This window comes from Ammospiza caudacuta, chromosome 13, assembly GCF_027887145.1.
Source record: "Ammospiza caudacuta isolate bAmmCau1 chromosome 13, bAmmCau1.pri, whole genome shotgun sequence".
Classification (NCBI taxonomy): Eukaryota; Metazoa; Chordata; class Aves; order Passeriformes; family Passerellidae; genus Ammospiza; species Ammospiza caudacuta.
In genome coordinates this window covers 6008674-6022280 of record NC_080605.1, presented here as the reverse complement: position 1 = coordinate 6022280, position 13607 = coordinate 6008674, and the positions used below count along the sequence as shown (strand labels likewise).

General features: G+C 40.3%; 1 protein-coding gene across 1 annotated transcript; it reads left to right on the top strand.

Moving 5' to 3' along the window:
* Positions 1–4964: 4964 nt before the first annotated feature.
* Positions 4965–13221, top strand: LOC131563461 (hypoxanthine-guanine phosphoribosyltransferase-like). The gene is made up of 9 exons (XM_058813524.1): positions 4965–4982; positions 8119–8225; positions 8613–8796; positions 9137–9199; positions 9750–9767; positions 9962–10044; positions 11026–11072; positions 11751–11827; positions 13174–13221. Exons 1-9 carry the CDS (start codon positions 4965–4967, stop codon positions 13219–13221), a joined length of 645 nt encoding a protein of 214 aa, XP_058669507.1.
* The last annotated feature ends 386 nt before the right edge of the window (positions 13222–13607 follow it).

The following is a 13607-nucleotide window of genomic DNA, read 5'->3' as shown; positions in this document are numbered from 1 at the left end:
ATTCAGGAAAATAAATATCCAGGGAGAAATATGGATTTAATTGTTATTGCTGTTACGTTGCTAAAATAAAACAGCTGTGATCACACACTCAGATAAAGCCATTGTTTAACAAATATTTTTATTAAACATCTCTGTAGTGGAGATGAGCCCAGCTCCCCAAGAGCAGAGCAGGCTGCTTCCCAGACCACCCATTGCTCCCGAGGTGAAACAGCCCTTCCAGCTGTTGGGGGGTGGGGGAATGGGATCTGACACCCTGCACACCAGGGCAGGCATGCAGCAGCTCCTGTCTGCTCACAGACACATGGAACTGCAACAACTGGAGCTTCTCATGCAAGGAAACAGGGCACAGTCCTTTATCAAATCATGCCCAGCAGTGACGGCATCAATGGGGCTTCTTGGAAGGCATGTCCCCAAAACTGACAAGGACCCGTGCCGCCAGGGCAGAAAGACTCAATCACTGATGTCAGCTGATTACAAAAGGCAGAGGGGGAAAGCAGGCACAGGGAGGTCAGAGGTACAACAGGAGCAGTCAGGAAAATAAATTGGCCATGGGTATACAGTAAATAAACTGTGTGTCTGAGCTGGGAATAAATTCCAGAAGTCCTGATTCCTGTTTCGGCTCTGTTGCCCCAGTCCTAATCAGATCCTCCCTCAAAATGACTTTCTAACATAGACAGTCCAGGAGACTGAAACATTTATCCTATCTACAAACCAAATATAGCAGAAGATATATAAAGGTTTCCTTCAAACAGTCACTCCAGCATTTCTGTTAGGGCTTCAAAGATTTTGTTAATAAATACTGCACTTTTCCTCCATATTGGCCATCAGAATTTCTGAGCTTGTAGAATTTATCATTCATCTACTTATGAACTGGTGTCAGGATATTTTCAAGAATTATTCGAATTTAAAATCCAGGTAATCTTCTACAGTTCTGACATCCATCAGTCTGTGTTTCCTATGGTTATTGATGGTTTGTTGCAGTTATCAAATGAGTTGTAAAACCAAAATATTTTCATGCACAACATTTATAAATATCCAATACTGATTGAGATTTATATCACTTTTCTATTTCAGTAAACTAGTAAAATCTCAGACCAGAGAGAAAATAGATTTGGAAAGTATGAAGGTTCATACTGATTAAATTTTCTACATAAAAAGCTATACAATCTAAAGAAGTACAAAAGGAGACTGAAATTTGTGGAACTGCTCCTAGTCTTTAATTGTAAACATGCATTGTTTGCCATGGAATGTGCAGTGTAGTTTTTCCAAACAGATTTCTTGCAAACCAATTAAGTAGCTGGTCTTATCTAAGAATTCAAAGTGCCAAGCAAAAAGAAGCAGATTTAGGATGGGCATGGGATTACTGAAATCCAGCCATTGCAAAATGTATCAGTCTGCCTAATAACCCATCAGCCACTGAATACAAGGGCTAAGTTTTGATTTAAGGCTTTAGCAGCCTGGAACTTGGAACCTATGGGTCAGATCTTCAGTGGTTCAGTCAGGGCAGTTTTCCTGTAACCCACAATTATACAAGTTTGGAACTGGTGTAAATATTTCACAGAATCACGGAATATTCAGAGTTGCAGGGAATCACAGGGATGACAGAATGACTGAATTATGGAATGTTTTAGGTTGGAAGCAGCAATGGGCAGGGACACCTTCCACTGTCCCAGGCTGCTCCCAGCCCCAGTATCCAACCTGGCCTTGGGCACTGCCAGGGATCCAGGGGCAGCCCCAGCTGCTCTGGGCACCCTGTGCCAGGGTCTCACCAAGCTTGGTTTTCTGTCAGTAGGAACGCATTTCCCCATGTCACAGGATCACAGAATATTCTGAGTTGGAAGGGACCCACAAGGATCAGCAAGTCCATCTCTGAAGTGAATGGCCCATACAGGGTCCAAACCCACAACCTTGGCATTATTAACGCCATGCTCCAACCAGCTGAGCTAAAGTCCCGCCACTCCATGTCCTTCCCTGGGAACAGTCCCTCTCCATCCTTCTCGGTGTGATCATCCAGCCCCTGTCCCTGCAGACCCCCAGCAATCCCCCCAGTGCATCCCTGGCAGCGCTGCCCAAACTCTCCTGGAGCTCTGGCAGCCTCGGGGCCGTTCCCATTCCCTGGGGCCTGGGCAGTGCCAGCACGCCCTGGGGAAGCAGAACCTTTCCTGATCCCCAGCCCGGTCCCGACGCGCTCCCGCTGGCCGGCGCTGCCCTCTCGCGGCACGGCCGGGCGCGCTCGGCAGCGCTCGGTGAGCGGAGCGCTCGGCACATCCCATCCAGCTCCGCGTGTTTGCCTCCTGAACGAAAAGAACTCGTCGGAAATTAGTCTAATTCAATTAAATGCTTTATTCGTGTTCATACAATGTTTCTGGAGGACCTTTAAAATGATCGCAACTGTAATAGAATGTAAACCTGTTTAACAAACTCAGGAATGGAAACAGCAAAATCATGCCCTGAGAATAGTAGTTACTGATTCAAGAGTTCTGGGAATAGATGCAAGGCCAGGAGCACCGCTGTTCTATATGGATTGACTGCTGTTTACCAAGCTATCAGTGCTGATCTAATTAATTTCCAGTCTGTTTGTGTGGGCTTCATTTATTGGCTCTTTCAGCATCCTATTATCTAAAGCAGGGCAAGAGATTGAAACCTGATTTGGTTTCCTCAGAACACTTATTTTTAAAAAGATGCACTTGGGGTTCCCATATGGAACAAATACATATACACATAAACTTTTTTGTTCTTTCCTATGGGAGTATGATCACATAATTCACAATGGAGAAGCCATCCAAGGATGCCAGCTGGCTCCATTCTATTTTCATTATTCAGCAATGACAAACGGCTGTTTTAGCATAAGCATTTTACCTGTGAGGATTTTTTTCTTCAGAATGCAACACTAAAACAGGTGATTGTGGTGTGTGATTACTATCATGGTTCTGTGGAATTTACTGACAAGCCTAAATTCATTTGAACAAATATGATCTGGGAAGTAGTTTTCAAATAGAGTAGGCAGAGACTTCTTAAAGTGTAATGAAAGAGTAAACATGGGCTCTAATAAATAAAGTCACTGCTCATTTGTCACTCAGCTAATATTCCCCATGCAGCCAAAACACAAAAGTAAGTCAGTGAGAGGAATTTTCTATAACCCTTTTCTGAAACAGAATTAAACAGGGCTTTAGAATTGGGCCCAGGTCAGATCTAAGAGCACAGTGCCTAAAGAAACACAAAGATTTGCAAGATCCAATGTACAGTTTCTAGATATGTGAGTAATATGAAATCAAAATTGACTAAAGTAAAAAATTCAGGGGGTTATAAAATTTACACAGCAAAGGTGGCCTTCTAATATCCAGAACCAAAGCAAATATATTACATGTGGGAATATTTTCAGGTGGCCTGATCAGAGAGCAGGAAGGAGAAATCCAAGAAGGACTAATGCCAAGAAGGAGTCAGGACTTCCCTATACAGAAATACACACACAAAAAAGTCCATAATACAGAGAAGGACAGGGCATTTTGAAACAGGGCACAGCTAAGCTGGGAGCTACAGAGCATATCAGATATGCATACAGTATTTATTTTTTTCACTAGAATTTCAGACACTGTGCTCAGTTTGACTGCTGAAAGCAGTAAATTGAGAGTAGGGTCAATAATTAGTGCCTTGATTAGAAAGAGGCTTCAAACAAGTAGCTGCATTCAAGCTGTTGATTTTAGCAAAACTAGGCTAAACTCTGCTTAAATCTGGAAAACTACATGAGAATCAACCAACAAAGGTATCAGCTAGAAAGGGCCACCTTCCACTAGGAATTAGAAAAGCAAGGCTTTTCTCAGGATATGGAGCTCACAGGTGTATAGGAAATACAGCGGGGAATTCACAGAAGGAAGGTCCTGCTGACTAGATCAAATAGGGGTCAGGTAGCCTCAAGGCACTAACAGCTCCCAAACTACTATTTAATGTCTCACTTAAGGTTGTGGATATGCCCATTAATCCATTGGAACAGATTTTCTACATTATCCCAATTGTCACCAGCCACAATCTGAAGAGCAAATGTGAGACTACAAAGAAACAAGAAAAATCTCCTTTCATTAGCAACTGTACTCCCTCACCAAGAGAACACTAAACTAGTTGAATTAATAAAATATACCCCATCTAGTAAAAACATCCTGTAATATATTGTATGCAAGCTGGTTTTAGCTCATTTTGCAAGTAGGATTAATTTTTAGAACTTTCAGACTTTCATGTTAATCCCAGATAATAGTGCAGTTTGGTAGATTAATCAGATTACAGGACATGTCAGCATGATTTGATTTTAAATGATGTGAAGCATGTTACTAGAACTGCTACCCTCTCATTTTATGAAAGGATGACCTGGAAGAATGACAGACAAGGCTCACCCCATCTCAGCAGTTGCAGACCTCTCCTTCAAGGCCCTTTTAAAAATATGCTTTGTTTAGTCTGCTTTATCTCTGACTGACATTTTCTGACAGCAAGATATAACATGAATTTTTAAAAGACATGGACTTTGTCACAACAATGGATTGTGTAAACAATCACTGCAAGAAAAGGGTATACAAACTCACCTTTTACACACACACCACTGATTTACCACCCGCTGCAACCAAACATCTGATGTGTGTTTTCAGTTAAAACCCCACCTCAGATTCTACCTAGTCCTTTCCATTAATTTGATTCTTGAGCTTCTCTTTTGCATCTCCCTCGTTCCCCACATCTTTACTCTCATTGGTTACAGCAGGGCTCAAGCTCATTTTATTTCTGGTTAATCTGATTAGGTAAGAGCCTGGGATTGTGATGTCAGTGCATTAGCAGGAGGAAGTAATGCTTCCTGCAGGAAAGATGGCAATTTTGACCTTTTAGAAGCAAGTCATGGTCTGACTGGAAGATTAAAACAGAGCCAGCTAAACTGCAGTAATAACACCAACTGATTCTGCAGGAGCATCCTTCAAAGAGGGATTATGGCTTATGGACTGCAGGTAAGAAAGCATAATGTCCTTGTGTTTGGTTATGTGCCTGAAGGGAGCTTTGGCTGGGGGGGAAAGGTCAGCTTCAGCAAAAATAGCAGAACATTGGAAATACTGACTAATGAAAGGCTTTGGTTCTTACATTTACTCAGCAGAAAAGATGGCTTTCAGAGCAAAGGCATCTTGATAGACTCACTTTTTTACAAATGCATGACATTATTTGACTTCATATTCTTTCATTCTGTGCTGACAAAATAATAGTTATGTATTTCTCTACTGTACAAAATTGCTGTAGTTAATTTTGTTGTTTTTTCCACTTAAACTCAGAAACTTATATCAGTAATTGAACAGATGAGACTGAAACTAAATTAAATAACTAATTTCTCAAGTTATAAACTCATTATTTAAAAATTTAATGATTTTGCATGACAGTTTAGTAGATTCCTTTATAATTATGAGCTGTCACTGTATTATTCAGCATATGCCAGGGCAACATTCAACAATGCAAAGGCTTTAATGAGCCTGTAAGGCAGGTTGCTGTGGTGATGGGGTGTTCAAACTGATGCAATCTTTAAAGTTCTGGTTTTGAACCTTTCATTAGGCTTTAAAAAATCCTTCACACAGAGGATATTGTTGTAGCAGATATTGTTTGTACCCAAGACTTTCAACGAGCAGAGCTGTTAAACCAAGTAACAGCTACAAAGCTGCACTGCTGGAGTAGCTTTAAGCAGTAATGACTATTCACACATTTATGCCTCAAGATTACCCTTTAATGTCACACTAACATCCACACAGACAAACTCATCCCTCATTTGAGCTGAAGCAGTTGTGGTGTCACTCATCAAGTGCAGCAGGAAGCTCAGCTTTGGCAAGAAGGCTGACCTTTAACTTGCTGTGCAGGAGAAATGCTGTGCATTTATAACTGCAAAAGCAGATTGTAAAGCTGAAATCCATTAAATACTGCAATCAGTATCACAATTAGGCAAAAGAAGCTGCTCAAATTGCAGGGAGAATTATCACTGTGTTTAAGCTGCAGTTAAGAAGAATGCCATAGACGTGGGAATCTTGGAGACAAAATAAACCAAACCCAACAACAAAGCAAAGAACACTTTTTATACTGGTGTCAGTGACTATCCTTAAAGATGCCTTTTTTTTTTTTTTTTTTTGATACTTCAAATAATAATGATGTTTATGTGTTACTATAGTCTCAAATAATCATTGTCTTTGACCAATGCTTCTAATTAAGTCAGAATCTCATATCCTGCCCATGTATTCACCACTAGCAACCTCCCAGAGGCAGAAATAGGCCAGTTTGGAGCTGCATTGGGTCAACTGAACACCAAGCCATGAGCAGCTCTGCACTCACTAAAGCTGCTCTCAGTGCTGTGGCACAGCCTGACCCAGCTGATCCCAGCATCTCTCCACAATCAACGAGGCACGAACAAACCTGATCTAAAACCAATCCTGCACTTATGCTTTCACTTCACTGACTTCAGCCATGAAGGAAATAGTAACTAAACCAGGCAGAACAGAACTGCTGCCACCCACCCAGGGCCCAGCTGAGAGGTCATTCTGCATGTTCTTGGAGCATTAGGGCTGAGCAATTTTGAGTACTTGCAGAATATGCTTAGTCCAACCAGGATGAGCTTCTATATCCACTGCCTTGTGCTACTATGATCTGTTCTCTGAAACTTCCTTTAACACCTGTCTCCAGTTTTATCTTTAGCTTTAAATGCAGGAAGCTATTCGTGGCCAATTTAAAATAAATGGCAGTAATTGGTTATTTCATTTTTGGCTGCCATGAGTTTTGCAAGTAATAACCTACTACTGTTTTCTACAGTTCATTTTTCTTTTCTTCCTAAGCACTTATCTCTCCCATGCCAAAGAAAAGGAGAATTAAAAACAATTCATCTGTCTAAAGAGTTTGCAGGTGTTAAGTTGTTTTTAGCAATACTTTATGCTATTACTGCTGAATCCATAGCTCTGAGCTTTTAGAAAAATGCTTTACTGAGTCCTGTGGAAGGTAACTGGTATGTAGATAACCTATTTTCCACTGTTGAAGCTTTGAGCCAGCTCTGAATTTTTCTTTCAGTTAGTTCTGTATTTTTAACAACAGCAGGGCACTATCAGGTGTGACAAAATCTCATTAATTTGAGGGGATTTTCCAAATTTATTTCTAAAACTTATATATTAATCTTATTCACATTTTTTTCTACTTCCATATATGTTTTCTTGCCTGTTTTTTTTACCACCACATTATAAATGAATGAAGCATTCATCAAGGTCTTGAAGGGAGGTAGAATTCAAAGACACTGATCTGTTTGGGGCCAGAAGAGAAACCCAAATGGAGATTATGGATCTCCTAGACACACAGATATCTCTGGGTGCAACAGCCTGAAATCAGCATGTTGAATAAAGAACTGTAATCTGAAACCCTGGAGGCAAAAAGGGTTAGGGTCCAGATCTGTGGGACATAGCCCTGGCCAGCCCCGAGCCCCAATGAGGAGCACTCTGCTCCAAAGGCAAACAGCACAACAGCTTCCCACCTCTGCAGCTTCCCCTCTTCCCACTGCCATGCCAAAGCTTCTCCTTTGGGGTGAGCCATCTCCCTTGTCCTCTGAGACAGCTAATGGATGGAATGTCGAAAATTCAGCTGTGAATTCATGCTTGGGAAGCAGAGTTTTCTCTTTTACACAGTGGAAAATGATGATCAAGGTAGAGCAGCACCTCAAAGTCACATGCTGACCTGTAATCCCAATCTCCTTTGCCTTACATTTTAATTTTCACTTGTCTACCACACAAGCAAGCAGCTGAGCTCTGCAGAACAGCAAATGGAACAAGAGGAGAGGTTGTTATTGTTTTGGGTGGCTTTTTAAAGGAGTTGATGATGGCCAAGAATGTATCTCATAATGACTGGGGCAAATTACTTGTTTATCCATTCATGACTCCATTCACAACTCAGCCACCAGCTTCTGAGTTATGAGATTGTCAACAGTTCTAGCAGAAAGATCAAAAACTCTCAGAAATATTTTTTATTTTGACACATTATTGGAGTGGAGGAATTTTTTCTTCACACTATCAGAGACTGGAAGCTTTTTCTCGTATGACTTTGTTGCTAGTTTTAGACTTACTTCCCTTTCCCTTGCAGATAAGAGATGAGGAAAGTGGCTACAACAAAAATCTGTTTTGCATTCCTAAGCATTATGAAGAAGATTTAGAAAGAGTCTTCATTCCTCATGGACTCATCCTGGACAGGTATGAGGGTAAACAGAAAAGAACAGCGACAGTGATGCCAATTTTTGTCCCTCCAAATGAAAAGACCGAGGTCCTTGCCCTGTGCAGCCCATGAGAAACATGGAAACCCTGCAGCCTAACACTTCTGTCCTAAAATCTAGTACAAGAGGGGGTTTATGGAGAGGGTTCTTCTGCAAGCTCAGTTAAGCTTCCATGTTCCCTCAAATATCTTTAAGACCACCTATCCTGCAATTTTAAGGTTTATTGATTAAATCAGCTTGTGCTGTGCAAATATGTAGCTAACTTTCCTATGACTTGCTTTGGTAACAATTTGCTAGCTATAAAAACAAAACAGCAAGATGAGAATTTTTAAACTCTTTTTTTATTTTTTTTTTTTTTCTCTCACAGGACAGAACGTTTGGCTAGAGATATCATGCAAGACATGGGAAGTCATCACATTGTTGCACTCTGTGTCCTTAAGGGAGGCTATAAATTCTTTGCTGATTTGCTGGACCGTATAAAAGCACTAAATCAAAATGGTGATAAATCTGTTCCTGTTACCGTGGATTTTGTCAGAATAAAAAGCTACCGTGTAAGGAACTTTCTTTTCTTTGGAAAGTTGACTCTGTCCGTAGACTGGCATTCTAAATACTGGTAGTTTGAGTTTATGCATACAAAAATTGAGTTTATGCCTATATTCTGTTCAAATTACCTACTAAAAAGGAACTGATTTACTGATCTTCCCCAAAGGGTGGAAATTACACATTCACTGGAATAAACATATAGCAGAATACTCAACATGACAAAGCCAGGGGCAGATCTCAAACTCCCTCCTCTTGCAAAAAGCAAGAGCAGCACACCTTTCAAACAAATACATGATAACACTTTTGGACATGCTTTATGTGACTTCAATCTCTTCTTTCTCCTTCTAGAATGATTCACCTGCAGAAAAAATCAGTTTTGTCGGAGAGGAACTGTCTACACTAAATGGGAAGGTATGAATTAGCATCTTCAGCTTTTAAAGGGAAACAACTGTTCTTGTGTATTTTCCATGAAATCCATATTTATTAAGATTTTGATACTGCATACTTCCAGCCACTTAACACTGAATTAAATTGCTGGGCTTTGAAACAGTGAATAATTCCCACTGATCTCAGTGGAAACTTGAAGTGATCAGTGATGACTGCTCCCAAAGATCCTATTCCCCATTTTAATCCCAGAATGCCCAGAAATGAACCTTATTAAACTGACTCATTCAGTGTGGCTCTAGAATACTAGTGCTATACATAGAGCAAAGTATAGACCTGACACAGATGCCTTTATCACCACATTTTAAACTTTCATAAATAGAGAAAGACTCTTTGGAAAGCACCAAAGTAAAGTCATTAGTAAAAGTAACAACCTCCTCTGAAAATCAATGCAACTTCTTTGTAACTGAGGGTTTGGGTTTAGTGTGCTTTTCTTGGCTGTATAATTTGCAGAAAATTGGCATTTAAGTATTTTCTTTTCTTTTCTTTCCTTCTTTCCCTACGTAATCTCTTCCAGAACGTGTTAGTAGTAGAGGTAAGTAATGACTGAACAAGGGGTGGAATGACAGGGATTTTTTTTTCCTTTTTTTCAAATTAATACATATTACACATAAAATAATAATTAATTATGTTACTGGGCTGCCAGGTTGTTATGCTCTAATTTAATCCACTGACAGTCTGGTTTTCCTTTCAAACTTGAAAGATAACTTATTTTTTTATCTTTTTCAGGACATTATTGAGACTGGTAGAACAATGAAAGCACTGCTTTCAAAAATAAAAGACAAGAAACCAAGGATGGTAAAAGTTGTAAGGTACAATGATATAGCCACTAACTAACATATTCAAATAATTTGGGTGAATAGTCAGTGTATGCTGACAGGTGCTTGTTTGGCTTGAAGTTTGGGGGTGAGGAAGCAAATGCAGGAAAGTAATCATTATTCAGCTGCTGAAAAATTAAGTGTATCTTAAACTGGGAATTTTACCTGCGCACTACCATCTTCACTGCTCAAATTAATAAAAAAAGGTTTTATGGCTCTTTCCATGCAGTTATAAAGTCTGATGGATTCCTTGTTTCTTACTTTATGTTTGAAGGAAATTTATCTCTTTCCATAAGTTTTCTAACATCACCTCAAGTTGCCTCAGTACTAGAATGACAACACTGAGAATATTTCTTAATATCCTCAACCACAGAAGTTTCCAGAATCTAAGAGTCTGTCAGCACTGGGAAGATGACTTCAAGTAGCATTCTAGATCTGCTTTTAGTAGATCTCTAAAAGGAAATTTTGTGGAATATCCCTGTGTTTCTCAAGTAACCACAATGCTTAATAAAAACAGTTGCTTTAAGCATCAGTTCTTCAGACAGTCCTTCTAGTGACTGTCCAGGAGGTTCTCAGTTTCTTCTGAAGTGCTCAGGCAAAGCAAAAATAGATATAATTTTGCAGGAGAAATTGTCCTTTTCTCCCTCCCTCCCCACTAAAATCATTACCAGCCACTCGGACATGCTTCCCCCTCTGTGCTGTTTTATGTCCATTGCTGCATGGAAGGGCAAAGAGCTGAGACACACGACTGAAGGGAACTGAATACAAAGTCGAGCCACTCAGACAGAAAGATCAGAGCCTTTGCTTCTCCCTCCACTACAAGACTAAACACTACTTCTTTCTGTGCAATAATCTCACATGTTTTAATTTAAGTGCATGATTTTAGAACCTTATAGAGAGGCATGGCAGAAGGGAAATCTACAACTTAGAGCAAGACATATTTTAAAAAACAACCTTCTCTGCTCTGCCTTACAGCCTCCTTGTTAAAAGGACAAGTCAGAGTCCAGGCTACAGACCAGACTGTGAGTATCATGTTTTTCTAGCATTTTTTTTCTGTATTTTCCAAAACACAGTCTTGGAATTTCACTTCAGGCAGCACATCTGAAAACTGGCACATAAGTTTCATGAAGGCCAAGAGAAATGGGGAGAAACTACATAAAAACTTGTGAACTAATGACCAACTACACTATCCTGAGGCCTCATGATCACCTTTTTTTCCCCTGAGTGCAGATTTAGCTACTTGATATACAAATTTAACTATTTAGATAGCAGAAACAGGATCAAGCTTTAACTGTGTTTTGCTCTGTTTTGACCCCAGAGGGTATTTGTTTTGACATCTGGCATTATTAAACTTGCTTTGTTTCCAAACTGAAAAGTCCTACTGAATCACAGTTCATCTACTTTCACTCAAGTAAAATCTCACTCCTGTTTTCCTTTCCCAGGACTAACTCATAACTAAGTTTTAAACAATTATTTTGTTAATAAAAAATAATTCTCTTAAGACCTTAATTTTATTACTGGCTGATGAGAATGGTTTAGATTCTAACCTCTGTCATCAATTTACAGCTCAGATTCTTAAGAAATCACCCTGAAAGAGATGATGCCTTTTACTCTCAGCTCAAGTATGTGTTGAATACCAACTGTGCACTTAAAAGCTACTTACACCACTGAATTATAAAAAGAACTGTATTTTCTTGCAGATACAGGCTTTGAAATTCCAGATAAATTTGTGGTTGGATATGCTCTTGACTATAATGAATACTTCAGAGATTTAAATGTAAGTACATGAACATTCTTCCACTGCCAGGTATCAGGTATCTACCTACCACAGGTACCTAACAGGAATATTTGCTTCTACTCAGAGCTTCTCAACAATTAAAAAAATCTTCAATTCCAGCTATAAACTTCTATTAAAAGAGCAAAACCAAAATTTTAAGGTGCCAAGTTGGTAATGCAATGTAGGTGCATAGGAAATGTTTGTGCCTCACCTTTTCCGTAAGTCTCATGGCTCGGCCATGCTGCAGGACATTCTGAACCCCAAGGATGGTGAGCAGTGTACAATCTGCGGCCCCATCTGAAAATAAAATACCTTGTATTTTGACTTTATTTTGATATTTGTCTGTCTTAGTTCAATCCTATGTTTCTCTTCTGTCACCAAGTCCTTAAAGTAGCCGTGCAGGCACTCTGTGTGAAGGTTTTCCACACACTTATGGATAACATGGCTGCAAGGTCTCTCTTCCCTTATTCCATTACAGCTTCCTTAGGCTGCACAGAGTAGTAGACTTGGAAACATCATAAACTAATAGGGTTGGTCTGTTTTCAAATGTCCTTCCTTAATTCTAGTTAACTTGGGAAGTTTTTCACTTCTAAGTCTTTTTACTAAGACAAACCAGTTCTGCTGAAGGCACAAAATCTGTGCTATTGCTCAGTAACATGAAGGTGAATGCAGTAATTTAACAAGCCTAAGTTCTTTAGGATATATAAACCTATATGATGCCTTGTGAAGACTGACTTACAGGCTAGATGGATTTAAAGAACAAAGTAGGTACTTAATATAAGGCCTCAATGGATCCACCTTGGGCAGCACAAGAGCTCAGCCAGGGCTCCACCCAAGAAGAACAAAAATGGTCCCAAAATGCACGACCGGGCACGGGGTCTGTCACTGTGATCAGTTCTGCTGCATTTGCACATTGGAGTTAATTGTCCAATTATAACTTTAGGTTATTAAGTCCCATCCTTCTTGTTTTTCTCTCTCCAGTCCACGGTGTTTGTGCTTTTGGGCCTGAGATTTGGATCATTTGTCCTTGGTGCCCAGCTGGAGCAGGAATTTTTTTGTCTCCCTACTCTGTGCAGAGAGCTCACCATCCCCTAATATGAAACTCAGAACTACACAGTAAAGCAGCACAGAATCTGGAAAATAGAAAATCTAAAACCTAGGGCATCATATATATTACAGATAAACTTGTAAAGAGTATTAAAATCTCAAGTTACTACAAGCAGGACACTTGCAACAATTATGATTCTAGTGTGTTTTTATTACAATACTGGGAATACAACTGATAAATCTGTCTTGCATTTCATTCGAAGATAGAGATTGATAAATATTGTACTCTTTTATTTTAGCACATCTGCATTCTGAAAGAGAATGCCAAAGAGAAATACAGGATCTGATAACTTCAGTCTTCTGGAGCAATGATTCCTGGCTGCAGATTAGGTGACAAACATTACACCAGGAAATTACTCTTGTTACTTGAGTGTCCCTAAGAAGAACAAGAAGCTAAATGTCAGTGCCCAGGACCTGCAGCTCGCTGATTCCCCCTTGTACTATCGCTGAACACAAACTGCTGAGACCCTGGGCTTTTCCCGTGGTGGAGGAGCAGCCCGGAGCTGCGGCCGAGGCTCTGGCGACATCGAGCGCTGCCTCCGGGCCCGGGAGCGAACCCAGCCCGCTGTGCCCGGGGACCGAGGGGGCACCAGGGCTGAAACAGGCGGGGACTGAGCGGGGACACGGGCAGATGGAGGGCGGAACGAGAGGGAACCGAGGGGGCAACGAAGTG